Below are 25,437 nucleotides of genomic sequence, written 5' to 3' on the forward strand. Positions count from 1 at the left end.
TCACCGTCAGAACGGAGAGCAGCTCGTGGATGGGCATCTCAGCCTTCAGCCGTTCTTTAAACATGCGGATGGTCTGATGCCTCAGGTAATAATAGGAAGAAATGCGACCATAAGTCAGTGGCACAATGGTCCGATCATCCTAAGGCATAAACAGATACAGAGGTTAGAGAAAAAAGAAACTTGATCTTGTACAACTACAAACTTCATTAAAAAAGACTTCACCTCTTGTATCTCCATGCAGTAAGAGCACTCCAGGTCCCGCAGGCTCTTCTCCACCAAGCTGGACAGGTATTTGTTAACAGACTCGTGGCCTATGTCTTCAAGGCTGTAATAACTAAAAAAACACAACACACTGAGTTATAACGTGAAAATACAGGAGAAATTCTGTGGATTTGTTCAGTTAAGGTGAGAAAGTGTGTTGTTCTTCACACCAGGGTTGCTTTGTCCACCATAACCTTTAGACTGGGGATCTCAAGAGAGGAACATACCCTGATAACCATGTTAGAACGTTTTGGTTGATCAGTGTGTGCTGTAGGTTCGATTTCACCTTAAATCACTGACATATACATATACATACATATACATACAGAAACCTGGTTAAGTGTTAAGCATGGAAACATCATAATCTCTTAGAAACCAGATAGAGTCCTTAAGGCATGATCAAACTGCCAGCTGAAACAACTAATGTTTCTTATTTTTTTCTAGATGAAAACATATTGATTTGACCAAAGATGTATACATTCAACATGATGGTGTAGCAATATCAACTGAACCGTCCATAAATCTGCTCAGTGGAAGTAAAATAGTTTTTAGACATATGAGACAACAGAGCAAATATATCTCCAGAGTAATCTCACAGTCTGGTTAGAACCCAATGGACTAATGTGACTGTATTCCTGACTGACTAGTATATTAACCAGGAATGCTAATTCACTAACTAGCCCTGCGAGGAGCCCTGCACTTGTTTTGATAGGATAACAAATAAACCATTTTCCACTATAACTGTGGGTTTATGTCTGATTTGACTACGTTAGCTGAGGTAGAAAACAGGACATGTATGTATGTACATGTTAAACTGAAAATATGACCATGGACAATATTACTACACCCACACAGGAGGTTATTTATTCATTAGCATTTGATTTTCTGCTAGTAAGCAGAATTACACAAAAACTTGTAAACTGATAATTATGATTTATACAATGAGATGAATGTGAAAGTCTAAGGTATTCGTACTCAAGGGATAAATCAAACTGGGTTTGTCCTTAACTGCTGAGGGACCTCAGAAATGGTAGAATTAATAAAATAAGATATGTCCAGTCCACTGCAGACAACCCCAGACTATATATTGTTATAAACACAAGGATATGATCTATATGTTCCAAGTGGGGTATAACAGACTTCATAGTGGTGTCCTTTACTGAGGGTTTCTCTTTTTGATTGTGCAACAGTGATGATGGAGCATCATTGGGGCCTGATGGAAAACCCAGATAACAATGGTAGAGTAAAATGGCATTGCTGTACGTACACATGGGTTAGAATCCTGTACATGCTGTTGTGCTACATAGGGAAAACACCAGCTGAAAGAAAAATGGCCAGCCCCTGCCAGCAAATGACTCCCAGGTTAGACTGTTATTACCTGAAATAAGAAAACCTGTGGCCAAAATGGGTTCCATGCTCAGCTCTGCTACATAAGAGTTACCATATGAGGTTCAACATGCAGACACGTAATCAAAGACAATCTTCATTAGCTTATAATGCCAATATTTGTGCATGATGTGTGCAAGTCAAATACAAGAGCGATATAAACCAGACACAGATTCATTAGAGCTGGAGGAAACAGATGCTAAAGATCCTAAAGGTTTGTTTGCAAAGGTTAAATGAAATGTGTAACATTTTTATGTTAGTAATGTAAATATGCCTTTGCAAATTTGGAGAAGTGTTCATCACTGGTTGTGCAGTTTGAGTGCCAAATAATTGTTCTCTCATGTCAGCTTATGTCCTCATTTGAAGCTGCTGTGAACTGCATTGATGTGAGATTTTGGATTCAGAAGATTGGAAATTTGATTGAGAAAAAAAGATGAAAAAAGATGAATAGCAAATAATTAATAAAAAAATAATACAGATCTTGAATCTGTGTCTGTAAAAAGACATCAATGTGATGTGACTGTGGATACTGAACCCATTTCCTTGTTGATCTTGCACTGCAATATACTCTAATTAGTGAACAAGACTTCAATATACTTAAACTCCTTTACTTGGGGCAACAACTTGCTGCCAGCTGGAGTGTGCATTTTCAAAAATTGTGTGTGCATACTCATCCCAACTGCTTCCTATTCAGCTGCAAACTATCCCAGTGTGCCATGGGGCTCACAGGCCGATGGAGCCAGCAGAACTACATCATCCACAAACAGCAGAGGTGTAGTCCTGAGGCCACTGTACTTGACACTCTGAAAACACCAGCTGCACTTCAGCCATAAAAGAAATAGAACCAACTGAATTGGTAACAATGTACAACCCCAGAGGGCTACACACCAACTCACGCTACAGCTATACAATAACCAAATGGCTTGTAGCAGCAGCAGCAGCTCTGTATTCCTGCAACATGCCGCAAGACCACCTTAGGAACATCATCATAATAGACACGTACTATGGACACATTCTTCTTCCAAATCCATTAAACACATGCAGACTGGAACTGTAACCCTTTAGCATCCTTGTAAGAGTTCAGAGTAAAGATCTGGCCCACTGTTCCACTGCCTTGACAAAATCCACATTGTTCCATTATCGGTCACGCTTAAGTTTTCCTACATTATTTTGCCAAGTTCAAACGACTGTAAATGTCATATTCTGACAACAGGGAAGAAATTAAATGTTTTAATTAGATTGGTACTCATTAGACCCACCCACCAAAAACAATCCCTTGAATTCATTCATGATACATCAAATTATACACACACATAGATATCAGTTCCTTATTTATGCCTGATTAAATAAAAATCAAGATCCATTAATTATTCCCTGATAAAATGGGGAAAGTGCTGAAAAACGTCTCACAATGTTAAAGAAAGTGATTGAACATTGATTCACGCCTGATTCGGATCCACACCAAGATTTAATGGGTTCTTTCCTGACCCATACCACATCCGGTGACAATCCAGTTTCTAATCATCTATTCGCACTGGATTTCTGAGGTCACTTCAAATAATACCTCAATGACTCAAAAATCTAAAAGAATAAACACAAATTAAACAACAATAGCAATATGACAATATCACATACAAATAATATTCCACATAGCAGTGTTTTGTTATATTTTCAAATGATAGCATTTTTTGGGATTCAGTATATCATCTGCTTACCTTACCTAGCTATAAATGCTGAAAAAAAAAAAGCATCCCTGAGCAGAGCTTAAAAAAGAAACAGAGAAAAAAGAAATGAATACTAATGAATAAGAAAACATATGGAGGAAGGATACTAGATGGAAGTCATTTTTTACAGTTATCTGCATAATGCATGCAAACCAGGGCCCACTGAAAAATTGCCAACTTCTCATGTTACATTAACACAAATATCGTCACGATTATCATCACACGACATTATTAACTGTGCCATTAGCAGCAAGGAGGAGGAATCACGGCAGCAGTCGACACAGGTGACGGCCATATTTATTGTGTGTTTAATGTGGAGTATTTCTTGAATTCCCATCGCTCCACATGTTAACAGCACACAGCTCTAAGCACTGAATGTGTTTATTACTGAACACATTTCACAGGTCTTTACTGGTGGTAGGGCCTGTCTGATTAAGTTATAGCCATTAGCATCATCACCATTAGGCTCCTGATGGCACAGGGAGTCGGCCTGCAGATGTTTATGATACCCATGGGAGTCCGTGGGCGTGTTTGTGCGCACCTGTGTGTGTGTGTGCTGTGTTTGAATCAAAGCATGAACGCTGTGATAGATTAGCTGTTCACATATAAAACACAGCTGCATGCAGATAACAGTGTCAGGGGATCAGTGCATAAGGAGGCGTCATTGAAGGCATCTAATAACATTCCATGTATCATGAAGCTGAATATACACTCGTCATACTGGAACACCAACTGTTATAATTTTATAGAAAGCCTTTGAACTTAGAGCAAGTAATGAAAATAACACTCCTGTTTACATCTGTGGTTGTTAATATCGTCACACCCAGTCATATTGTTTCTTAGTGTTTAAATCGGTCACAACTTTTATTAAAGAACCTACTGTCCCTGATACAGTTACTATGGCTGAATAGAATTAGATGGATGAATAATGCAACTTGGACAAAGTGGTGAATTTAGAGTTAAAAGCAAATTAAATCAATTCATAGTTCATGAGCTCACAGGGTCAACTTGGATTGTTTACTATATTATGAGAGCTACAATTTCAATAAAGTGTTGCTTGGTGGAAAACATATTGTTCAATAGCTGAATATTCATATTGAACAGTCACATCTGATTCAATGGACAAAAGCAAAGGAGGGGTGATGCATACCCCTCACTTATACCACATGATGACAAATGATTAGTTAATCTCAAGAAGCTGAATATTGTGTCTCTAACCTTATCGGCTGCAAAAGTTGATAAATTACTACACTAAATGACTGACTTCATAGTGACATCATGATTACATCATCCGGACATATGATATCATCAATCACTTTTGATTTATGTAAGCTTTAACCATGCTAACATAATTTGATTTGGAATCATTTTCTGATCAATAAAAGCTTTGTTGCCTCTTGTATTTTTGGAAAATGAAATCAATGACTCTGCGCCAGTTTAAAACCAGGATTTCCACCAATACAGTCTTAACCTTGTCATTGTCTTGCTGAAGTGTTAAGACTTTGTATATTGGCACAGCTTGAGTCCACATGATCAATATGTGGGTTCACATAGCTGTACCTGTATAATCCTCCTGCCAGGCCTCAGGCAGGGCCTGATAGGTAAATGTGGGCTGACAGCCGTGCAAATACCAACAGGCTGGAATGTTCTGGACTGGTCTCCGTCTACACAGCAGATGTTTGACTCAAGAACAGTCCTCTGACCAGATTGTGAGCATAGGGTAAGAATGCATGCATGTGTTTGCTTTAACTTTTGATCTGCATGAAAGGCTGCTGTTGAGGTGTGATGACTTTTCCTAACCTGGGATTCATCACCAGCCGTCTGAAGAAGTATGTCCAGGTGATATAGTCCATTGCATCCTGTTTGGATGAGATGGTTCCTGCAGCGATCTCAGCATTCAGATGGTCTGACAGCACACTGAGGAGGCTGGGGATCAAACACACAACCACAGACAGAAAACCTCTGATTTATACCAGAATCAATTCTGATTGTTCAACTAGTACTGAATAATTTCTGTCATCATATCAGCAAACAAATTCTCATTTCTAGTACAGAAACTAAGGTTAGTCTTGTGTGAGAAACTGAGCACACATTTCAAATGTGAGCTAGATGGATGTAGAACAGGTGGGATTCATCATCAACCATAGAGGGTTGTTGGTGTTTGATGAATCTTACTTCCACCGACAGTATATACGTATGTATTACAATAGCTGTAAAGGCAGAGGTCAACTGATACAATAAGTCAGGCTGTAAATTTAACTCCATCCCAGGACTCCCACACAAAAAACATTTTGCCTATCTTATAATATGGAACCAGACTGTTATTTTAAATATAACTGATAGAATCCACAGAAAGTCACTGTAAGCCACGCAGTTCAGTGAGGTAGCCATATTGCGAGGTGAGGTAAAAGTTGAGACTGAATCAAGAGGTCTGTAAACCCTGGACCCAATGTTCGCAATGGGCTTTCCAATACTGCCTAAAAGGCATCTGGGATTTGACATAACACCCAATGATGGAAGAAGTTACCAAAAAAATGTTACCTGGACTCCACAGGGAAAGGCTCGTAGAGGAACTTCTTATAGAAATCCTTCTTGATGTCATGGACAAGAATGACTGCTTTTCCCTGATCGTCAAACTGAGGCCGACCTGCTCGGCCCATCATCTGCAGAACATCTACAAACACGGAAATGAATCCATAATTTAGGTCATTACACAATTACAATGTCCACTTCTATCTTGTTAGAATAGAAAAAAACAAACTGTACTGAATGTGAAAATACTGAAGAGACAGGACTGCGTACCTGTGATGGGGTAGTCCACGTAGCGTCTGGATTTGCCATCAAAGTATTCAGTTCCCTTGACGATCACCAGGTGAGCGGGAAAGTTCACCCCCCAAGCAAGAGTACTGGTTGCAATCAAAATCTGGGATAAGAGAGGAACACTTACTACGCTGTATGTTACAACTTATTGTAAGTCGCTTTGGATAAAAGCGTCAGCTAAATGAAATGTAATGTAATGTTAATTAAAACTCATATTAGTGAAGGTTGAATACGGTAAACTGAGAATGTACATACATTATTTAAAATACATCAATGAGAGTTTTAATCTCAGTCTCATTGTTTACATGATGGAGGATCAGCAAAATGAATCAAACTGCACAACACTTACGTCCTCTGTGTAAAGGGCACGTCAAGTTTTCAGTAGAGCTCTGTTGTACATGGTGAAGACATACCTGGATCTTGCAGTTGACAAACAGCTCCTCCACAGTCTTTCGGTCTCTCTCATGCAGGCCTGCGTGGTGCATGCCGATCCCAAATGCCAGCGTCAGCTTCAGGTTGGAATCTCTAACTGTGGCGATAATGTCCTCTATCTACAGACAAACCAGAGCACAGACAATGTCAGATCAATGACAGACACAAATCTAATTACAAACTAACTGGGAGGCCTTGTATACAATGACACGACCTGGGCGCTGACCTACCAAACCACGACACTAAAACACAGAAAACTATAAATACATCAAGACTGGTCCCTGGTTTCATTCGCAGAAAGATGAAAAAGCTGGAGGCAAAGGCGATTAATAAATGTGATGTTACTTAGAGGAAAATCATCTTATCAGCTTCTCACTTGTCGTGTGTATTGTTGAGGGTCGAGCTCCACCCTACAAAGGTAACAAACCCACCTACCAGCACCTAAGACCACTAATTAACACCTTATATCTTATGTTTGCTATACACAATAAACTGTGAAACCAAAGTTACTGTATGTGCTGGATTATTTCTTGGCTGGTTCAGTTCCTGAAGTCTTTGTTGGTTGCTTAGCAGCCTAAAAGTGATGAATACACTCCAGACATGAGCGAGGTATTGATATTGATCTAGATGTCAAAATGTATCTTTATCTTTGTTCTTCAGAGCTGAAACAACCTCATCATTAAACAACCATTTCTGATTTCTGTTCTGCTAAAGGTTCCACGTTGACCTGACATATGCAGATACATGTTTTATATTATGAGTCATAAACAACTTGAAATAACTTTTATTCTATATTCATGACGTTACAGTGACCTTTGACCACTGAATCTAATGATAAGTAAAAAACAGAAGTACCACATTTGAAAGGATTCTCTTGTCGCTTTCTTAAAATAATGTTTTAACAAGCAAAGATGTGCTTTGTGAGGTCACAGTGGCCTTGATGTTTGACCTCCAGATTCTAATCAGCTCTTCTTTGAGTCCAACTGAACATTTGTACTGAATTTGAAGACATTCTCTCAAGGTGTTCTTGATATATCATGTTCACAAGAATGTGATGGATGGACGGAAGGACAGACTACCCATAAAACATAACTATGAACAACATCCATAGTGACGGTTACTCAGTTGCAGACATGAAGCTGATATGCATGGTTCTCCTCTGGTTCTGGTAGGACTGGGCCATCTTGTCTTGTACTCAACAGATCTAATGTTTTCAAGCCAACATAAACATGTTCCTGGTTGTAAGAAAAAACAGCGCAGCCTGAGATTTGCCAGAGTAAATAGAGAGTCAGTAGAGCTGCAGGAGTAAAGAGATCCTCATTATTTGATTTACAAAACATGTATGATTAAAATGGACCGTGTACCTGTGCAAAAGTAATAAATGTCATACACACAGGACACAAAATAATCAGTAAAATCTGTATTTTAAAATACCCCTTTACAGTTATTTATAAGCTTTCAAGAAACTCAAACTGCTATGTATCTTTCAAGGGGAAGAAAGAGCTGTCAGGTCAGAGAGGGGATTTGGGCCAGTGGGTGACCCCCGATGAGAGTTAAGCAGCTATCACCAGAAGCCTGTCAGTCAAACAGCAGGGAGCTGAGCTGCTACACAGGCCAGCGCAGGAGAAGCAGCAGGCAGCAGCAGGCAGCAGCAGCATATATCAGCAGAACACACACAGAGGCAGAGGGCTGTGCACATACATAGAGAAACCAGGCCTATGTTATAAGATGGTACATATTTGCATTGACTATTTGCAAGAAAAGCAAATTCAGTGTATTATTTTAAAACTGGAATATGTCTTAATGAATATAATGTCTCCTGGTATATTTATACTTAACAGAGAAGATTTAAATTGTCAGGAAGTGAATTTTCCAAAAGCTTTTTGCTATTTCTGCTGAAGAGTCATTTCCGCTATAGAAGATCAGCTCTCCACCTCTATGCAGCCATAAAACAATGGCCCTTTGTGCCACGCAGCAAGACATAAGTGTTATGACCTTATAGCACAGACTTTAAAGCTATGTAATGCTTTACCTGTATCTATAAAAATGTGTTCGTATTGTGGATGTGGAAAGCATGAATGTGCAAGTACATTTTATTTTAACCAGGCCATTCGATTTTGATATTTCTTAAGTATCAGTGGTGAAGCTGAGATTCATGGGGGGGATAAATTAAATGTCATGGGATCATCCTCTGGGGAGTTTGACAAACACTGAATTATAAGGAAATCTGGTAAATGTCTTTTTTTTTTCAGTTACTGTCTTATACTGCAACTATCCTGTGGGGCGCAACAAAACACTTTCCCATTTAATTTTAGCTTCTCTGAGACATAACTATGGACAGAACATACAGTATCTATCTTGCAGTGAGTCTTATTTAAACTATAATATAATAATAACATGTAAAATGGCAAGAATGAGCTCATTTGGACCAAGGCTCTAAGTCCGTCAGTATGAGTGCATCCTATTTTGCTTTCTAATGGTTAATGAAAATGAACATTAGCTGCTTCCTTTGCCACACATCAAAGCACATTACAACTTACACAGTTAAAACCTGCTCAACTCACAAACCTTACACCACTGGGCACCTTTTGAGTCTTAACAATTGGAGGCAGATGTTGTGTATAAGGTAAATGAAACGACTGACATCAAGTCGCCCCTACATTCTATTCAGTTTGTGTTGTTGTTTATAATTTAAGTGTTCACACTGCTGCCAAACTATCTCAATATTGGCAAGAATAAATAACCAAATGTAGAATATATGACTAAATAGTTGAAACGATGCTCAGTTACTTTTATGACCATGTGTCTAGACTACAAATCTTGCTTGACCTTTATCTCTTTTGATGTAAGATGTTAAAAAATGAATAATGATGCTAACATTGATACATTTCATAAGTGAACCTGCAGGAGCAACTGGCTACCATCATGTCTGTTTCTATTTTCACCAAGTGCAGCAGTTCTCTCCACTTCGACTGTGTGAAGATCCTATAGCAGCGGAGAGCAGGTTGTGCTGTTTTATTGTGAACCAACACAAGAGGCATTTCGGCTGCATTCCTCAGTTATCTGTCTCACACACGTCTGGCTGAGAGATCCACTTCTCTTTTAATAAATCCAGCTGTCTACACAGGCCACGTTAATGCAGCGCTGTAGTCTGGTGCTCAACCGGGACCGTGTGCTGTCCAAAAAAAAAAAAAAAAGGAGTGACCTACACTCTGTAGCACTGCGCTTGAATGCATCCTGTCATTCAAGTTGAATTCAGACACAGTTCTGGCCCACGAAAAACTGAAGCTGCGGCTGATCTCGTTACGCTTCCTGTGTATAGGTACAACATGAGCCTACCTCTCTCTCGTCCTGGTGCAGCCACTGTTTGGGGTTGTCCTCGGTGGCCAGGTAGGCGATAAGGTCCAGGGCGGTCAGTCGAGTTTGCCGTCTCGATGAGACAAAGATCAGCACTGGTTTGGCAGGGGAGTGGCTGCGTATTGCTGTGAAGATATGCATGTAAGTTTTACTTACTGTAGCTGCATTGATTCATTTTGACAAATGATTTATTTATTTTTCTTTTTTAAAGATATTTTTGGGGCATTTCTCTGTCACAATGTGGAAGACACACAGCAAAGGGCCCAGCTCCGGTACTTGTTCTAGAGTAATGTTTGGTTCCATGTTTCAATTCTTGAATTAGCCATGATAAAAGGATGTCAGATGGATACTAAATAACTATGAATTGTCACAGATATTTACAGCAGCCAATGTTAATGTGCATGGAAGATCATGGTGACAGTCTGCTCTCTGTTCATGAGGACTTGTATTTTTCATTATTCTTTAATTATCCAATCAATCAATGCTGCCAATGTGGCAGCAGTGGTTCGAAAGACACAAGTAGCGCTCCTGCCACCTCTTTCTTTAACAACAGAAATATGATATGCTTGTGTATATTTCATTAGGATGTAATTGTGCTATACAGAAATATCTTGTGTTGACGAGATCTATTTTTTTATTTGAAGCTACATAAATGAATACTGATTGATACTATTTCAATATATAGTATTTCTGTCCATTTTCATACATAATAGCAAAAACAATCATGATACATTTTGATAATAAAGAAAAGCTGAGATCGTATGGACTCAAATTCAGTCAATCTGAACATAGTGTAGTAAATGGATCATTTTATCTGAAACACACAGAATGTGGTACTATTATTGACATTTTAATAAAATAAATATATAATAAAGGTCAAAATGTTCAAAGAATTTCACCTTGAGTTCATTTTGTAGCAAAACAAACATGCTTTTTATGAAGAGCAGTAAAATTGTAGCAGTGATCTTACGTACAACCAGCAGCATGAAGAACCCTCAATAAATCAAGTGCCCACATGTTTCAATGTGTAAACCATGTGTACATGTGCAGCTGTACCTTGGAAGGTGGGCTTGTTCATGCTGGCCATGCGGGGGCAGTAGTGCTGTCCTGGGAAACCGTGGATGTGAACTTCTAGCGGCACGGGGCGAACAGACGGACGGAAGTTAAACAAACCCACCTGTTACACACAGGAGAGGGGGAGGGGGGGCAGACAGAGGGGAAAAAGAGAGAGAGGAGATTTAATGCGAGCAGCTGCAACATGAAGCAACATCTGGCTGTAACGTGAACTCTGTCTGTCACAGAGCAGCAGGTCACTGCTGGACTCCACTGTGCTCGCTTTAACCTCTGATGTGTCCGCTGTGTTTATTCTGTGGTGCAGTGTGGCAACAGTCAAACGCAGTGCGTTACAGGGCGAGTGTGCTGCGTTGAGGGCTGCAGCATCTCTTCAGTCATCTTAAGAGCCTGGGGTAATTGATTGGGATCCACCAATTTAGCAGCTCAGTGCCAACAACAGCCAGCCAATCAGATATACTGATGGCCGACGGCCAATCGGGTTTGTCAGCTCTGTGTCTCCACATTTCTGGCAGCAGAACTAAAGGCACTTTAAAATAGTCTGAAATTTGTCTGATACAAGAATATACTATTCATCCCAACAGACCTCATGAATTCCACGATATACTGATCAGTAGTAAAGGCCCAATAAGTAAAAAGAAAGAGTCATTACTAATATGTTGTAATGATAATATCTTATTCTGAAGGCTCTATGTTTTTATCTTCTGAGCTCATGGTCCAAATTTACTTTTGTTAAAATAACAGCTGAAATAAAAGTGACTGTGAGATTGAAAAATGAAAATTCCATCATTACCCCTGAAATGACTCAAACACTTCACCCAACCCTCCATCGGAATAGTGGTAGATAACTGGTGAATTTAAATTTTCAGTGAACTTTCCCTTTAAGTGTGGGGTAAATTACACTACTCTGCAAAATCTACCCTTGGTCCACTAGCTGTACGTCCTGTGTGTGTGTGCGTGTTTGTGTGTGTGTGTGAGAGAGAGAGAGAGAGACCATTGGGAATTGTCGCCAGACCATGCAACACAGAGCGGGCAGCACCTAGTCACAGACACCAGTGATGCAGCTGTAGAGCTAATGTTTGTGATGGCTAATTCCAACTTTTAGATCAGAGGTAATGCACGTTTGCGAATGTGGGGGGTGTAGCTTATGAAGAAGCAGTGAAGGGAGGGGTGCATTTGTTTTTAAATATCAACAGTTGTCCGCAGATCCCTGTTACTATGGCGGATTTGCCGGGTAGCAAGAACGAATGCTTCTCTGCTGAGTAAACATATCTGCTCATCCATTGAATTTGTATTTGCTATTTAAAGAAAATGGCACCCAATCAAATAAAAGAAAACTGCATCGGACTGAGACTAGCTCAGGCAGTTGCATTACGCTTGGTGCTGCTTTGTGCTGGGTGTAAAAATGGGCCCTTTACGTCCTCTTTAACTGAATTAATCATGTGCTAGCAACCCCTAGAGGCAAAAATGTTTATTAGATTTAACATGACAATATTCGATGGCATGCATGACATACTGTACAGTTTGTCCAGAGGGGGGCACTAGAGGATAGGCCAATTCATCTTTTAAATATGATAAAGTGTAAATTGAGGATTGCACTACAGGAGGGTCGAGGAGTGATCAAAATGGAGAATGTTCATCTACAGTTAAGGACTGTGTATAAAATCCAATTCAGGTCAATTAAATATGTTCGAGTTCAAGATCAGGATTCATCCTCTGAGGAATCTTGTCAGCTGGTGCTTTCAACTTTATTGCTAAAGGTGCTGCTCTTTATCAGAAGTGTGAATAAAAGAATAAGAGACCTTTAAGTCATTGTTAACATCTGTGTGAGTCAGTGAATATAGAACCTTTTAATCCTAAAACACTGGTTAAAGCAAAGAAAGAGATCCTTAAAGCAGAAAACTATTACTAACATATGATGTAAAAAAAAAATTCAGAACTCTGCTTTGATGCTTTTGATTAGCATACACAGGCCTTAAGTGAAGTGTGTGAACTATTAGTTTTGTACTTAAAAAAATGGTATCGGTAAAATCACTTCAGTAAGTTTCTTTGTATAATTTTGACGCCCCCTCTGCTTCGAGCCGACAGCCAGGCTCATCCATCTGCATCGCTGCAAGCATTCCTGATGATTAGAACTTCAGCATGATGTCCAGACACAGACCATTATAGAGAAAAACAACAACATTAACTCCAGACCAAAAGTATCTGCTTATCCTAATTGCTATTATTATATATATTAAATCAGATATGAGGAAGCAGGAAACAAATGAACCAAAAAGAAATGGAATGAGACAAAGGCTGTGGTTCCTGGCTGGCTTCACTGCAGCATTGTTCTTGGTACACAAAACTATTGGGCTTGTCCTGAAACAAAGGAGCTTGTGAAGATGACCCTGAATCTGGCCAAAGAACGAGGGGGCAGAGGGTAACACGAAATGATCTGAAGCACTTTGAAGCAATCTTCTAATATTTATGGTAAAAGATGAGAGATGCAGTGCATGTTATTCCAGGATGGATTCTGACCTGTCCAATTCCCAGCCAGTCAGCGAGGTCTCGAGCGTTGGCCAGAGCTGTGGACAGACCGACCACTCGCACACTCTTAGACGTGTGAGAGGAGATGAAGTTGGTCCTTGACACAATGACCTCCAACACTGGACCTCTGTCCTCACCTGGAGACACAAGAGCAGAGTGAGAATGTCTGCGTAACCAATTATGGTCACATTGGTACAGGTAAACAGGGACAACATGACAGCTCCCCAAAAATGAAGCCAAAACGTCTGGATTGCCCCCTGGTGGCTGGCATTATAGGTCATTAATCCTGTCTCCTCCATGTTGGCAGATGAGACACTGACCAGACAAAAATGTTTGATATTTTTGTCTTAATGCCCGGACAGTGATATGGTATGGACACATGTTATACATCTGTATTTACAATCTATGTTCAGGGTTTATGATACATAGTAACACACATTATATTTGATATAATATGAATTTGCACTGAGGAAGAAAGTAATTTATGAAAATGCATCTTGTTCATTTCTGTGCTTGTACACATGTGCATTAAAGTGCACAGCAACCATCTGTTACTAAGAAGCTCTTTGTGGAAAGAAAAATCTCAAAACCTCCTGCACACTAAATATTATTGGATCAAACTATGTGTTTAGCTGTAACATTTAAACGATGAGCATTAAGGAAAAGAAATTAATTCATAGGACCTGTTTTGATTGAAGAATTTATCTCGTTCACACAGACTAATGCCACTTTGTTGTGGACTCTTACCCAGCAGGTGGATTTCGTCGATGATGAGAATGGCCACTTTCTGAACGTAGCTTCGGTTCTGCCAGCTTCTGCTCACTCCGTCCCATTTCTCCGGTGTGGTGACGATGAGGTCGGCCTGCGCGATAGATCTCATGTCTGGAGTCACGTCACCCGTCAGTTCCACCACTCTACACAGACACACACACGAAAATGCACAAAAACAGGCACATACACACAGATTAGGACGTGGAAAACTTTAGTCTGTTCATTTCCAATTTTGCAAAAACACATCCAGATATAAAAAAAATTATCTTCACCCAATATTTTTGATATTACCTTCACTAACAGTATAATATAAGACATGTATACACACAAGAGTTTTTCATTACTTTGTAAACCCTCTCCATGGCAGCTGTTCATGCCAAACAAACAGCTGATGACCCACTCTCGCTTTGTTTTCACTTACTTCTTTCCAAGTTTTTCCTCAATTCTGATCTTCCAGTCCTCAATCCTTTCTCTAACCAGGGCTTTCAGAGGGGCGATGTACACCACCTAAACAAATGAAAGCAAATACAGACACACTGTTACACAGGGCAATTCTAACTTAACTACAGCTTCTGATAAAATCTGAAGGATTTAACAGATTCCAGTGTTGTTTATGGTACTTCTCAGTTTCAAAAATGAACATTACTTGATACTAAAACTGGCAAAAATGATTCCCTTAACAAAAATCCTTATTTATTTAACAGTAACATAGACAGAAGCAGCCCGTCTAACCTTAGAGGTGGGATACTGGTTGAACACCCGGAACATAGCCAACTCTGCAGCAATGGTTTTTCCAGAGCCTGTTGGCGCCCCCAGGAGGACATTAGTGTCGGTGTGGTACAGCGTGTGGAAGATCTGGGTCTGGATGGGGTTGAAGTGAGTGAACTTGAACAGGCTCTCGAACTGATGGTTACCCAGAGCCGTCACAGGCAATGGCTGCAGGTCCAGTAGCTCTGACAGGAGGAGGGGAGGAAAAGTGGATGAGGATACATTTCAAGTTTGTGGTACAAAAAAGAGGCTGCATCCAAAAAGAAAATCTATTTAGTACAGTGGAGAATGAAAGTCAAGAAGAGTAACTACAGGTGACATCTCCTGTACTCAGGAAGAAAAGTTCAAGCAATGGACCAAAGCTGACTTTTATCTGGCATATTTAAATTTTAAGCTTATGTAGCAACTGTACAGAGCAATTTTTGATGCAGGGAATTTGAGTAAATTTTGGATCAACAGCTATAGTAGGTAGATGCAAATGCTATATTTAAGTCCAGCAACTATTTTGATATAACGGAAAAACAGACTTACTTTTAATATTTTAGTCAAATTCCTATTGTCAAAACATGAATGTGTGTTTGTGATGGGGAGTGTGTTTGTGATGGGGAGTGTGTGTGTACCAGTGTGCGGGGGGTGCCTCTCAGGTAAGATGAGGTTCTGGAAGTTGATGATGCAAACGGCCTCGGCCCCGAGCCAGCGGTCAGACACTGCCTTGATGTAGTACTGAGAGGGCAATGGCTCAAAGATTGGGATGGTGAACACGATGTGCTGCGGCTCTCCTGTTACCACCTGGATGAGGCAAATCATACACACACTCAAAAGAAGCAAGAGCACATGTAGCACTGTGTTGTTTGCAGTATATTGTCTTCATGTTGACATCCATATGAGGCTTTTCTAGTCTTATGGACAATTCAAAGCACTTTACAGCTCTTCACAGCACTTTTCTATGGCACATCATTCGCCATTTGGAGATGATTGTTTTGCCCGAGGACACTTGAAGTTGAACCTCCCACCCTTTGGTTACCGGGCAACCTTCTCCACCTCCTGAGCCACGGGTGATACAAATTAAACTAACCTGTTTCTTCTGCAGGAGGAAGTACTCGGAGTGGTAGATGTGATCATTGACGGGATCCTCTACCCACAACCACCATGGCTCCCCCACTGACCCATGGACCTGAACATAGAGGGAAAGGACATTTCAATCCATTTCAATTCTTCACATTACAGTGGTGTCAATAAACCAACAAACAAACATATGATGTACTGTATATGTTATGTGAGAGACCAGACATGAATGGGAAAGTGGTCTCAGACTTTCATTGTGTGTGGACAGTATATACAATATATTACTGTCAATATGGTCTTTTGCTCAGTACAACTGAATGAAAAAGGGGAAGAGACAGAGGAAGAAGAACGTTATGTCACCGTGTTTCCTTTGTGTGTGTGTGTGCATTTGGCCCAACATTCTACATGTCTCTTCCAACTTATTCCCATCCTGGAGACAAAAAAGATACATTTCGATAAAAACGATACAATGATTCAACCAAATATCAGCCTATAAACCCCACCGCAGGTTTGATACCGCCAGGGCTGTGGTAACATGAATCATGTGAGTGAGTGCCGCGTGTTTCCTGGGTGCCATCAGGAAGGCGGCTCATGTGTCGGTACATGTGTCCTGGCTCTGCAGCCGGATCACGGCTAAGCCAGCCAGTGTTCCATTACCACTCTCTCATGATTGGAGCATGCATCGCTAATTGGACATAAACATTCATCTTCATAAACAGCCAGCAACAATGAGCTTCCTGTTCCGCTCAGATTCCAGGAGGAACCCCGTCTAAGTTTCCCATGATCCCTTCTGGTCTGTCTGCCCGCTGAGGTGGAACATTCTGGCTCTCATGGACAGATGGAGATTCAGTGGCTATAAAAATAACAAGGTGGGAGGAGCAGCTTGTCTTTCCGTCAAGGTGAAAATGGGACCATGGCTATAGTAGTTGTGATATTTAAAACATTTTGTTGTGTATGTAGGATGATAAACTGAAACAGGTCAGCACTGTGTACAGTCCCATAGTGAGACATTCAGCAAAGTTATCACATTATTAATCAATCACTGGATTTAAATTGGATTCCAATGAGTCCTTTCAGTGGTTCAACTGTTGTCCCCAGTTATGATGTAATGATGCCATTCATTATAATATATATTATTATAAGTATTACCTATAGCTTTTCTATAGAGAATATTTCAAGTTTAACTCATAAGAACTACTAACTGAAGAAATGTTTCTCTGTGAGAGATGGAGAGAAGAGAAGTGATACAGGGACTCTTCAAGGACAAGAAAACCATGCTGTCCTTTACCACCAGTTTTTATGAGTCCATGTTCAGTGGACAAGTCAGACTTAAGCAATTTGTCTAAGTTCTCAAAAATGTGGCCACAATTAAATATAACGTTCTTTAAATAGTAAGTGAAATTCATCGAAACAGTATGATTGTGTGAGACTGTACATATCATATACCTGGTCATTCCAGCGGAAGTCCGGTGTGACGACGAGACGGATGCGCAGGACGGTGCGTGTGATTGGCTGGATACTAGCCTCCATGGTGATCGAGGGGATCTGATGGACGCACTGTTTGACCGATAAGCCGATGTTGACATGGTGCAGCATGTGACCTGCAAAAAACATGCCTGGCATTAACATGTACTCTATGTCATAAATATGAGTTTATTTAACGCAGTGCATACCTGTACAAATTACAATTCTCTAATCATATTGTAACTACCGGCTAAATACAGCATAATGTAGATTTCCACGGCACTAATGCCATCAGTTAAAAAAAAAAAACATCTCACATCACTCACCACTATGAGTTATGATAACTCTTAAAACTGTTATGAGTTTCTATTTTTAATTTTAAAAACTTTTCATGCACTAATATTTTCCAATCTTTCAAAATGTATTTTCTTACTACTGACGATGAAGATCAAGCCTCTCTGCAGCTGTTTCACATTGAAAGCCTCCCAGAACAGAGAGGGATAATCAAACCTGAGCCACTGGAAGGCTTTTAATGTGAAACACCTGCTGGAGAAGTGTTGGGTTAATTGACAATAGCTTAGCACAGAATAAAAAAAAAAATCCCTAAGTAGAACCAAATGTAGTGAGTCTGTAAGAGAGAACCTCAGAGCTTCATCATGGTGAGACCATAGACTGTACACAGAGATGGAAGATACAACAACTCTTGCGATCGCCCACTGGTGGCTGTCTATAATATAGGTCATGGACCCCGCCCCCCTCCATGTTGCCAGATGGGACATGGAGCACATTATCACACTGTGTTATTTTTTTCTTTTTCTTTCTGACTTGAGATTGGCTCATTCTTTGGTACAGTGGCTCCACCCCATGATGACTACTGTGCAGAATCTGGCTCCAAACAACTTCACCAGACACAACCATTCAAAATGGACAGGGCCCGTAACTTAAGAAGGGAAGAAGTGGAAAGGCGATGTCCATCTTTTTTTACAGTCATGGGGTAAGACATGTGTCCAGCTGTGTGCTTATGCTTTGAAAATGTACATTACCATGAGAGAAGGGGAGCATTCTTTGAAACAGGGAAGATTCTTACAAAAAACATTTTCTATAAACACAGGTGGCAAATATGTGGTATTTCAAAATAAAGGCATAAGTATTACGTTGAGGTAAATAAAAGTCTCAGACAATACTTGAAAATTTACAGTATTTTGACCTCAGATTTGGGTATTTATACATGGATCTGCAAAGACAAGCACCAGTGAATTTAGGATTTAGATGTGTTTACCAATCTCATCCTTCCTCATCTCCTTCAGTTTGTCCACAGTGAGCTTCTTCTCCTCCAAGCGGTTCAGCACATTGTGACTCAGGTTGTGGAACTGGCGAAGAGGGTGGGCAAAGCCCCACAACCGCTTGTCGATCACTTTACACAGGGTGAGAAGTCGATAGGTCATGGTCGGCCACCGCTTCCTCAGAGCAATCTCAAACAACGCCCTGACAATCCGAGCAGCATTCTGTGGGAAGCAGGAGGGAAAAAAAGCTGCATCAGAATCTATGTCAGAACTACACAAATTACAATTTGATTTATTGACTTTCTCCTCGAGTTGAGTGACTTTTTATCCCAGATGATTTTATTTTATTGTGTAACTTTTTATTTCACTTTGTTTAAATGTTTAATTATTCTACTCTATCTTATTCTATTTTTACTCTGATGTATTGCGTGTTACGGTCCTCTTGTTGTACCTTGTACTTGTGAAGCACTTTGGTCAACCAAGTTGTTTTAAATGTGTAATAAATAAAACTTAAATTGACATTGACATCATAGACATGTTATCTCTGCTTTCCCAAGACATCTGTAGTTTTAACTTAACTTAACCTGTGGAACAAAGATGGAATGAAACAAGGGAAAACTTGAAGCAGAGGTCACTTGCAGCTGCTGAATGGTACAACATGCTCCACAGTGCAGATTGATCACATGTGATTATGAGAAGCTCTGGCTGGGCTCAGACCAGACGTCCAGGTCGGCCACAGCTGTCCACTGATGGATTACTCATGTCAGCTCTGGTGGAGAGGTCGCGCAGTGGTACTCACTGATAGACTGCTCAAATGTGGCCGGGCTGTGATGAATGTGGTCAGGTGTTAATGTGATCTGATCACCTGGTGAGGGCTGAATGCATTCTTATTGGAGATTATTCAAATCTGGCTGTGATGAAAGCGAGCTGAGACAGAGAGATGTGGCAGGACTCAGGAGGGAGAGTCTGAACTCCAGGCATAAGAGACTCACCATAAACAGAATCCTGTTATTCTTGGTCACACCCTTCTCTTCCTTACTACATCCGCCCACAAGGTTATGCATTTGTCTCAGTTTGTCTGTCTGTTAGCAGGACTACACAAAACTATAGGACAGATTAGCACAGAACTTGGTGGAGGGATGTGGTAGGTGTCAGAGAAGAATCCATTAAAAGTGTGACTGTGAAATATGCAGTCCTATATATAATGTTAATATCCAGATTCAGAAATTTTGTCATTTTAACAGTATAACAATGCATTACTTGTGAATCAGTTGAATTAATTGTCAATACAGATAAAATACATATTGATGGGAATTTAATCAATTATCAAAGGTGAGAGAGTGAATGATTCAAATCATTGTGATTAATAATGGAAATTGTATTTAACAACCATATCCCAAAGTATCTTAATGTATCTCAGTTCAAACTAAAACTATTTATTTAGTTTGTCAATGTTTTTGATCTGCAACCTGTGACATGGATCTACTGCTGAGAGCTTGTCTACAAAGAGAAGACAACATCTGCTGGTAACTTTAAAACTTCATTTCCTATTGATATAGTGGCGCTCATGATAATTTGGTGGTTTAACTGACTGCTTTATTGGGTCAGTGTGTGTGTGTGTTTCATTCTTCCTCACCTGTGCCACATACGACAGGTCTGAGATGAGCGAGAAGCTGTCCACCTCCCCCCGGCCGATGTACGTCTGCAGTAGAATGTTGACCTTGCCGTAGCCGTTCTCCACGCCGCCTGCAGCCTCCAGCTCACAATTGTTATACAGCAACTGCTCCAGCTCCTCGATCTCCTCATCACGAACCTACCAATACAATGCATTTATGTTTTTATATTGTCATAGAGTTGTCATCAGCTGTTTACTGGGTGACTACAGGTTACTAATTATAACTACTTCATATTTTAAACATAATTTAGACTACATGTATTGAGATCTCAGGGCTTGACTGAAGCTCTGACTGTCATAGTTGTACCTGTGAAGAGTTTATGATGACCCCTCACCTTAAGCTGTTCAAACTCCTCTGCCTTGGACACGATACTGAGGATATTAGCGTCTGTTCCCTGAGAGTTGAAATGCTCGTTGAACGTCTTCAGGGATGGAAAGGAAACAAGAAGAAGATATTTTTTAAACAACAGTGAATCATTGTGTTGAACCAAACTTTTGTTTAACAATGTTCTTTGATTTAAAGGTACAGGAAACCCAGAAATGTGAACTAAACAAGTACAAACATGTAAACTTTCAATCTGTAAAATTCTTCCTTATTGTTGTATTTTAATATTTGAACATATTTATCTATCAGTTCAGTGTTTGGGTCTAGTTGGGCAGCATTTAATCACACTGCGGAAAAAGAACATTCTCTCAAGAAGCTAATTCTACGTCAGACAGATAAGGATTATTTTTGATTGATTGAGTTGATAAAAAAATAAACTTAGCTGAACACCAATGTAATGCAGGAGATATTTATAATTTTTAAATTAAATTAAACATTTAATTTCTGATCTACACATGTTTTAAATTACAGCTTGAGTTGCATGTTTAATGGTGAGCAACTCATGTGTTTCTCTAATTAACTATGTAGCTTGTTTTGACTTTTATGGGGTTGTGTTTAGAGTTTATTACCATGGTATATCTGATGTAGAAGTGAGTCTACCTCTATGGTGTTGTATCTGATGTAGAAGTGACTCTACCTCTATGGTGTTGTATCTGATGTAGAAGTGACTGGCGGTCCTGCCTAGGTCAGTGGAGGCGAAGTAGCCGGTTCGCTCCTCGAAGCGGATCATCCTGGCCTTGTCCAGCTTTCTGCCAGACTCCACCACCAGCTCCTTCCTGTACAGCTCCAAGGACGGATCCATCTGAAACAAAATAAATGTTTGATTTCAATCTGCCAACACATATAAAGATTCCATACATTCCTTGAGAGTTAGTATATCTGATAATGTCCTCATAATATTGGCTTATTGGTGGAGACTCAAAATTACAGAGAAACCCAACAGTTTCCACAACAAGCAGCACTTCAGAAAGTGTGGAGAGAGAAAAAAACTCCCTTATTATCTGGAAGAGACCTCTAGAACCAGACTCAGTGTATGAGGTCATCAGCAAGTTGAGGTGAGCGGAGAAAAATGGGGAAGAGAGGAGAGGTGGGTGGAAAAGAGGAGAGAGAGGGGAAGAGAGATGAGGAACAGTTGTGTAACCATCATATTTAAGCTCTGTCAGACTGACTATCCCAGTGAAAAAATTAGAGTGATATTTATAGATGTAATGCTGTTTTTAGTAATAATAATAGTGAGAAGTGTTAAAATCACATCTTGTACAGATTGATAAACCCATGAAGCAAATACAATTTGATTTAGATTTGAATCAATCTATTAAAAATCTATTATTTATATGAAAATCATTCTGTGTAGGAAAACGTGTTATAGTACAATAGAGAAAATATTTGAAAAAAGCAGACTAATCAGTTACAGTGCAGAGAACCTTGTTGTCCCACTGATAAACCTCAGAATAACAGAAGTGTCACTTTCAACCACCAACCTGATAAGCCTTGTGGTTGATGCCGTATGCCAGTGGGTTGGCCCTCATGCGAACATAGAAGTACGTATAACTCAGCCACTTCACTGCCTCCTCCACGTTGGTGACTGTTCCCAACGCAATCTAAAGCAGAAAAGAAAAGAAATAGAAACACTTGTAAGTCATTTTAATAACTGGTCTCTGCTGCCATCTAACGGACATTTGAGGAAACTGCAGTATGGTAACAAAACACCAGATTTCTTAGCAGCACTGTGAAGCTTCCACCAAGGTTCATATGCATCCTAATATTTTTAAAGAACACATCGTGTAATAGACAATAAAAATGTAATAATAATAATAATTTATTCTATAACACTTGCCACATTATTATCAAGCATAGGCCACACTCAGTTAACTTCAAGTCAAAAGAAAATAGAGTAGAAATTGGTATCTGACAACAAATGAAACCCCCCCAGTAGGACACATTTGAAAGCACATAAATCAAGAGTAGAAGATTGTTCAAGATTAAAAAATGAAACAAAGTTAACGAGATAGATTTAGGATAAAATGTGAATATGTACTTTTTTTCTTTAAAATTATATAAAAGCTCTTTTAAATACAGACCATCATTTCAATCAGGAGAAAGACTATAGCGCTTCTCTTCAGTTTCTTGCTTATTCAGTTTAAATTTTTGGACCGAATCTTTGTTCGCAACAGAAAAAGGTTCTTCAAAAAATACATTTATAACCATCCCACTTCACTACTGCCTTCATTTTTCAGAAAAGAACGAAGAACATCTTTACATTTTAGACTTGAAAGAAAAAAAGAGACGATTTCTCCTTGTCCTGTCAAAGCAGGGTGTGTAGAGACTGACCTCGGCATTGAGGTTGTCGGCCAAGCTGTCCAGAAACTGACTCTCAATGGGGTTCTGCTGAGTCAGCAGGGTCAGGTAATGACTCAGCTTATCATGGGAAGTGATGATGGTGCCCTCGCCGTACTTGTCAAACTGAGGACGGCCGGCACGCCCGAAAATCTGCATGACATCCAGGATACCAAGATCCACTAGGGCACCGCGCTTGGCGTCGTAGATCTGAGTGCCCTGTTAGAGACACCAGAGACACAGGCTGGTTCAGATGACTTGAAACACAGGATTCATTTCTGTGAAAATCTTATTATGTATTAGAAAAAACAGCCAATTTAAAATAAGATCAGAGTCACAAAATACCTTGTTACAAATGGTATTTCTCCTGCAGTGCAACAGTAAGAACTCAATATGTGGTATTATAAATTATTGGCTATATTATTTTTATGATAGACAAATGCGACATATATAAATGATCAAGATTCATATGTATTTAACACAACTAAAAACGAATTGTTCAACTTGTAGATTCTGTGCACTGGCCTTATAATAGCATGTAACATGTAATGTATGCAATGCAACAGGTGAGTTAAGGCTAATCTACTGTCATGGATGAGATTGTGCATTTGGTGTTAATTAGTTAACATGTTATTTCTTCTATGGGTTTGATCAGATTTCCTGACAACCAAGTTTATTCCGTTTAAATCAACACTTTCCTACAATTCCATTTTTGAATTTACATTTTTCCAGTTTGAGAAATGCCTTAAAAAATACTAGTGATCATCTTGGAAATAAAAAAAAAGCCTCATTAACTAGAAAAGCCTCCGTTTTTTCAATGAAACTCAGTAGAAACCAAGTCAAGGATCCACTTTAAGTGTCTTGCGTGTGTATGTGTTTGTGTATTATTATAAAGAAACTCACAACTGATCTGACAGAGTCATTTAAACATTTAAGATCCCTGAAGGTGTGAGATTGAGATTCTGTTAGTCGCTTACAGAAGAAATGAGCAGGAAACAAAACACAACAAGAAGAAAAGCAAAACAAGTAAAATCTAATCTCCAGGACCTTGATGATGACTGCATGGGCTGGCAGGTTCACTCCCCAGGCCAGTGTGGCAGTGCAGACCAGCACCTTGAGGTAGCCTTTGGAGAACATGCTCTCCATCATACTGCGGTCAGAACGCAGCATGCCAGCATGGTGGATCCCAAAGCCTTCTGGGAACATCTCCTTCATCTGCTTGTTTCTGGAGCGCTGGATCTGAAAGAAGTGGAAAGAGAGGTTTGTTTTTAGAAAAAGGAGAGAAAACTGGTTAGGGGAATTACGGGGCAAAAAAGCAGCTCTGGGCTTTGGGGAGTCAAAGGTTGGAAGTAAGCTTCACTATAATATATTTTTGAACTGCAGAGAGACGAGACGACTGAGGAGTTTTTCCAGAATTATATCAACAATGAAAATAACAACCTCGCTAACAGCTCTCTAAAACAAGAACATGACAATGTGTGACAATAGTCATATCAGACCTTACACACAATCCTAACTCAAAACATGATGAAGGTCTGACCAGGCTTTTAAGGTGGATTCTAATGCACTGCATGCTGCAGACCCAAACAACATCCACAGCCTGGAGACCACACACAGTCAGTGAGATTGAGATGTGTGCCGGTGACTGACAGCAGGGCTGTGACCTGGCCGGGCTTCAGGGAAGTCATCATCACAGGGTTTATCTCTCTCTCTGGGCATCTAAATGGAGGTCAGTACCCAGCAGGCCTCTGCACCGCAAAAACAGAAAGCCCATTACAGCCAGACGCTGACAGACACACACACAGGCACAAACACACAGACACACACACACAGACACACACACACACACACACACACACACACACACACACACACACACACACACACACACACACACACACACACACACACACACACACACACTCACAGTCTGGATTTGGATGCTAACCTTGTGGATGGAGGAGAAAGACTGAGACCTTAAAAACTCAACTGTGCAGCAGGTCTATTGCTGTCTGACTGAAAATCTGATAAAATGTCACATTGCTAATTGCTAAAGGGGGTAAAGGCAATAAATTGGTTTATTTAATGTTTCAAATCCAGATAAGTATT

At 39.9% G+C, this 25,437-nt stretch overlaps 1 protein-coding gene across 2 annotated transcripts in view; it reads right to left on the reverse strand.

Moving 5' to 3' along the window:
- ascc3 (activating signal cointegrator 1 complex subunit 3) overlaps positions 1 to 25,437 on the reverse strand; it is a 125,971-nt gene that overhangs the window by 16,461 nt on the left and 84,073 nt on the right. For both annotated transcript variants that reach the window (XM_020091324.2, XM_020091325.2), the window contains exons 15-36: positions 24,376 to 24,567; positions 23,323 to 23,547; positions 22,473 to 22,592; positions 21,629 to 21,793; positions 20,942 to 21,028; positions 20,568 to 20,744; positions 18,928 to 19,153; positions 17,631 to 17,785; positions 16,195 to 16,293; positions 15,740 to 15,908; positions 15,084 to 15,304; positions 14,773 to 14,858; positions 14,328 to 14,494; positions 13,572 to 13,717; positions 11,037 to 11,157; positions 9,963 to 10,105; positions 6,605 to 6,742; positions 6,174 to 6,294; positions 5,913 to 6,045; positions 5,172 to 5,297; positions 223 to 334; positions 5 to 139 (exon numbers count right to left, since the gene is read on the reverse strand). In XM_020091324.2, coding sequence (XP_019946883.1) covers positions 5 to 139; positions 223 to 334; positions 5,172 to 5,297; positions 5,913 to 6,045; positions 6,174 to 6,294; positions 6,605 to 6,742; positions 9,963 to 10,105; positions 11,037 to 11,157; positions 13,572 to 13,717; positions 14,328 to 14,494; positions 14,773 to 14,858; positions 15,084 to 15,304; positions 15,740 to 15,908; positions 16,195 to 16,293; positions 17,631 to 17,785; positions 18,928 to 19,153; positions 20,568 to 20,744; positions 20,942 to 21,028; positions 21,629 to 21,793; positions 22,473 to 22,592; positions 23,323 to 23,547; positions 24,376 to 24,567 — 3,264 coding nt within the window. The remainder of the gene's footprint in view (positions 1 to 4; positions 140 to 222; positions 335 to 5,171; positions 5,298 to 5,912; positions 6,046 to 6,173; positions 6,295 to 6,604; positions 6,743 to 9,962; positions 10,106 to 11,036; positions 11,158 to 13,571; positions 13,718 to 14,327; positions 14,495 to 14,772; positions 14,859 to 15,083; positions 15,305 to 15,739; positions 15,909 to 16,194; positions 16,294 to 17,630; positions 17,786 to 18,927; positions 19,154 to 20,567; positions 20,745 to 20,941; positions 21,029 to 21,628; positions 21,794 to 22,472; positions 22,593 to 23,322; positions 23,548 to 24,375; positions 24,568 to 25,437) is intronic.

This window comes from Paralichthys olivaceus, chromosome 13 (genome assembly GCF_024713975.1).
Source record: "Paralichthys olivaceus isolate ysfri-2021 chromosome 13, ASM2471397v2, whole genome shotgun sequence".
Taxonomy (NCBI): domain Eukaryota; kingdom Metazoa; phylum Chordata; class Actinopteri; order Pleuronectiformes; family Paralichthyidae; genus Paralichthys; species Paralichthys olivaceus.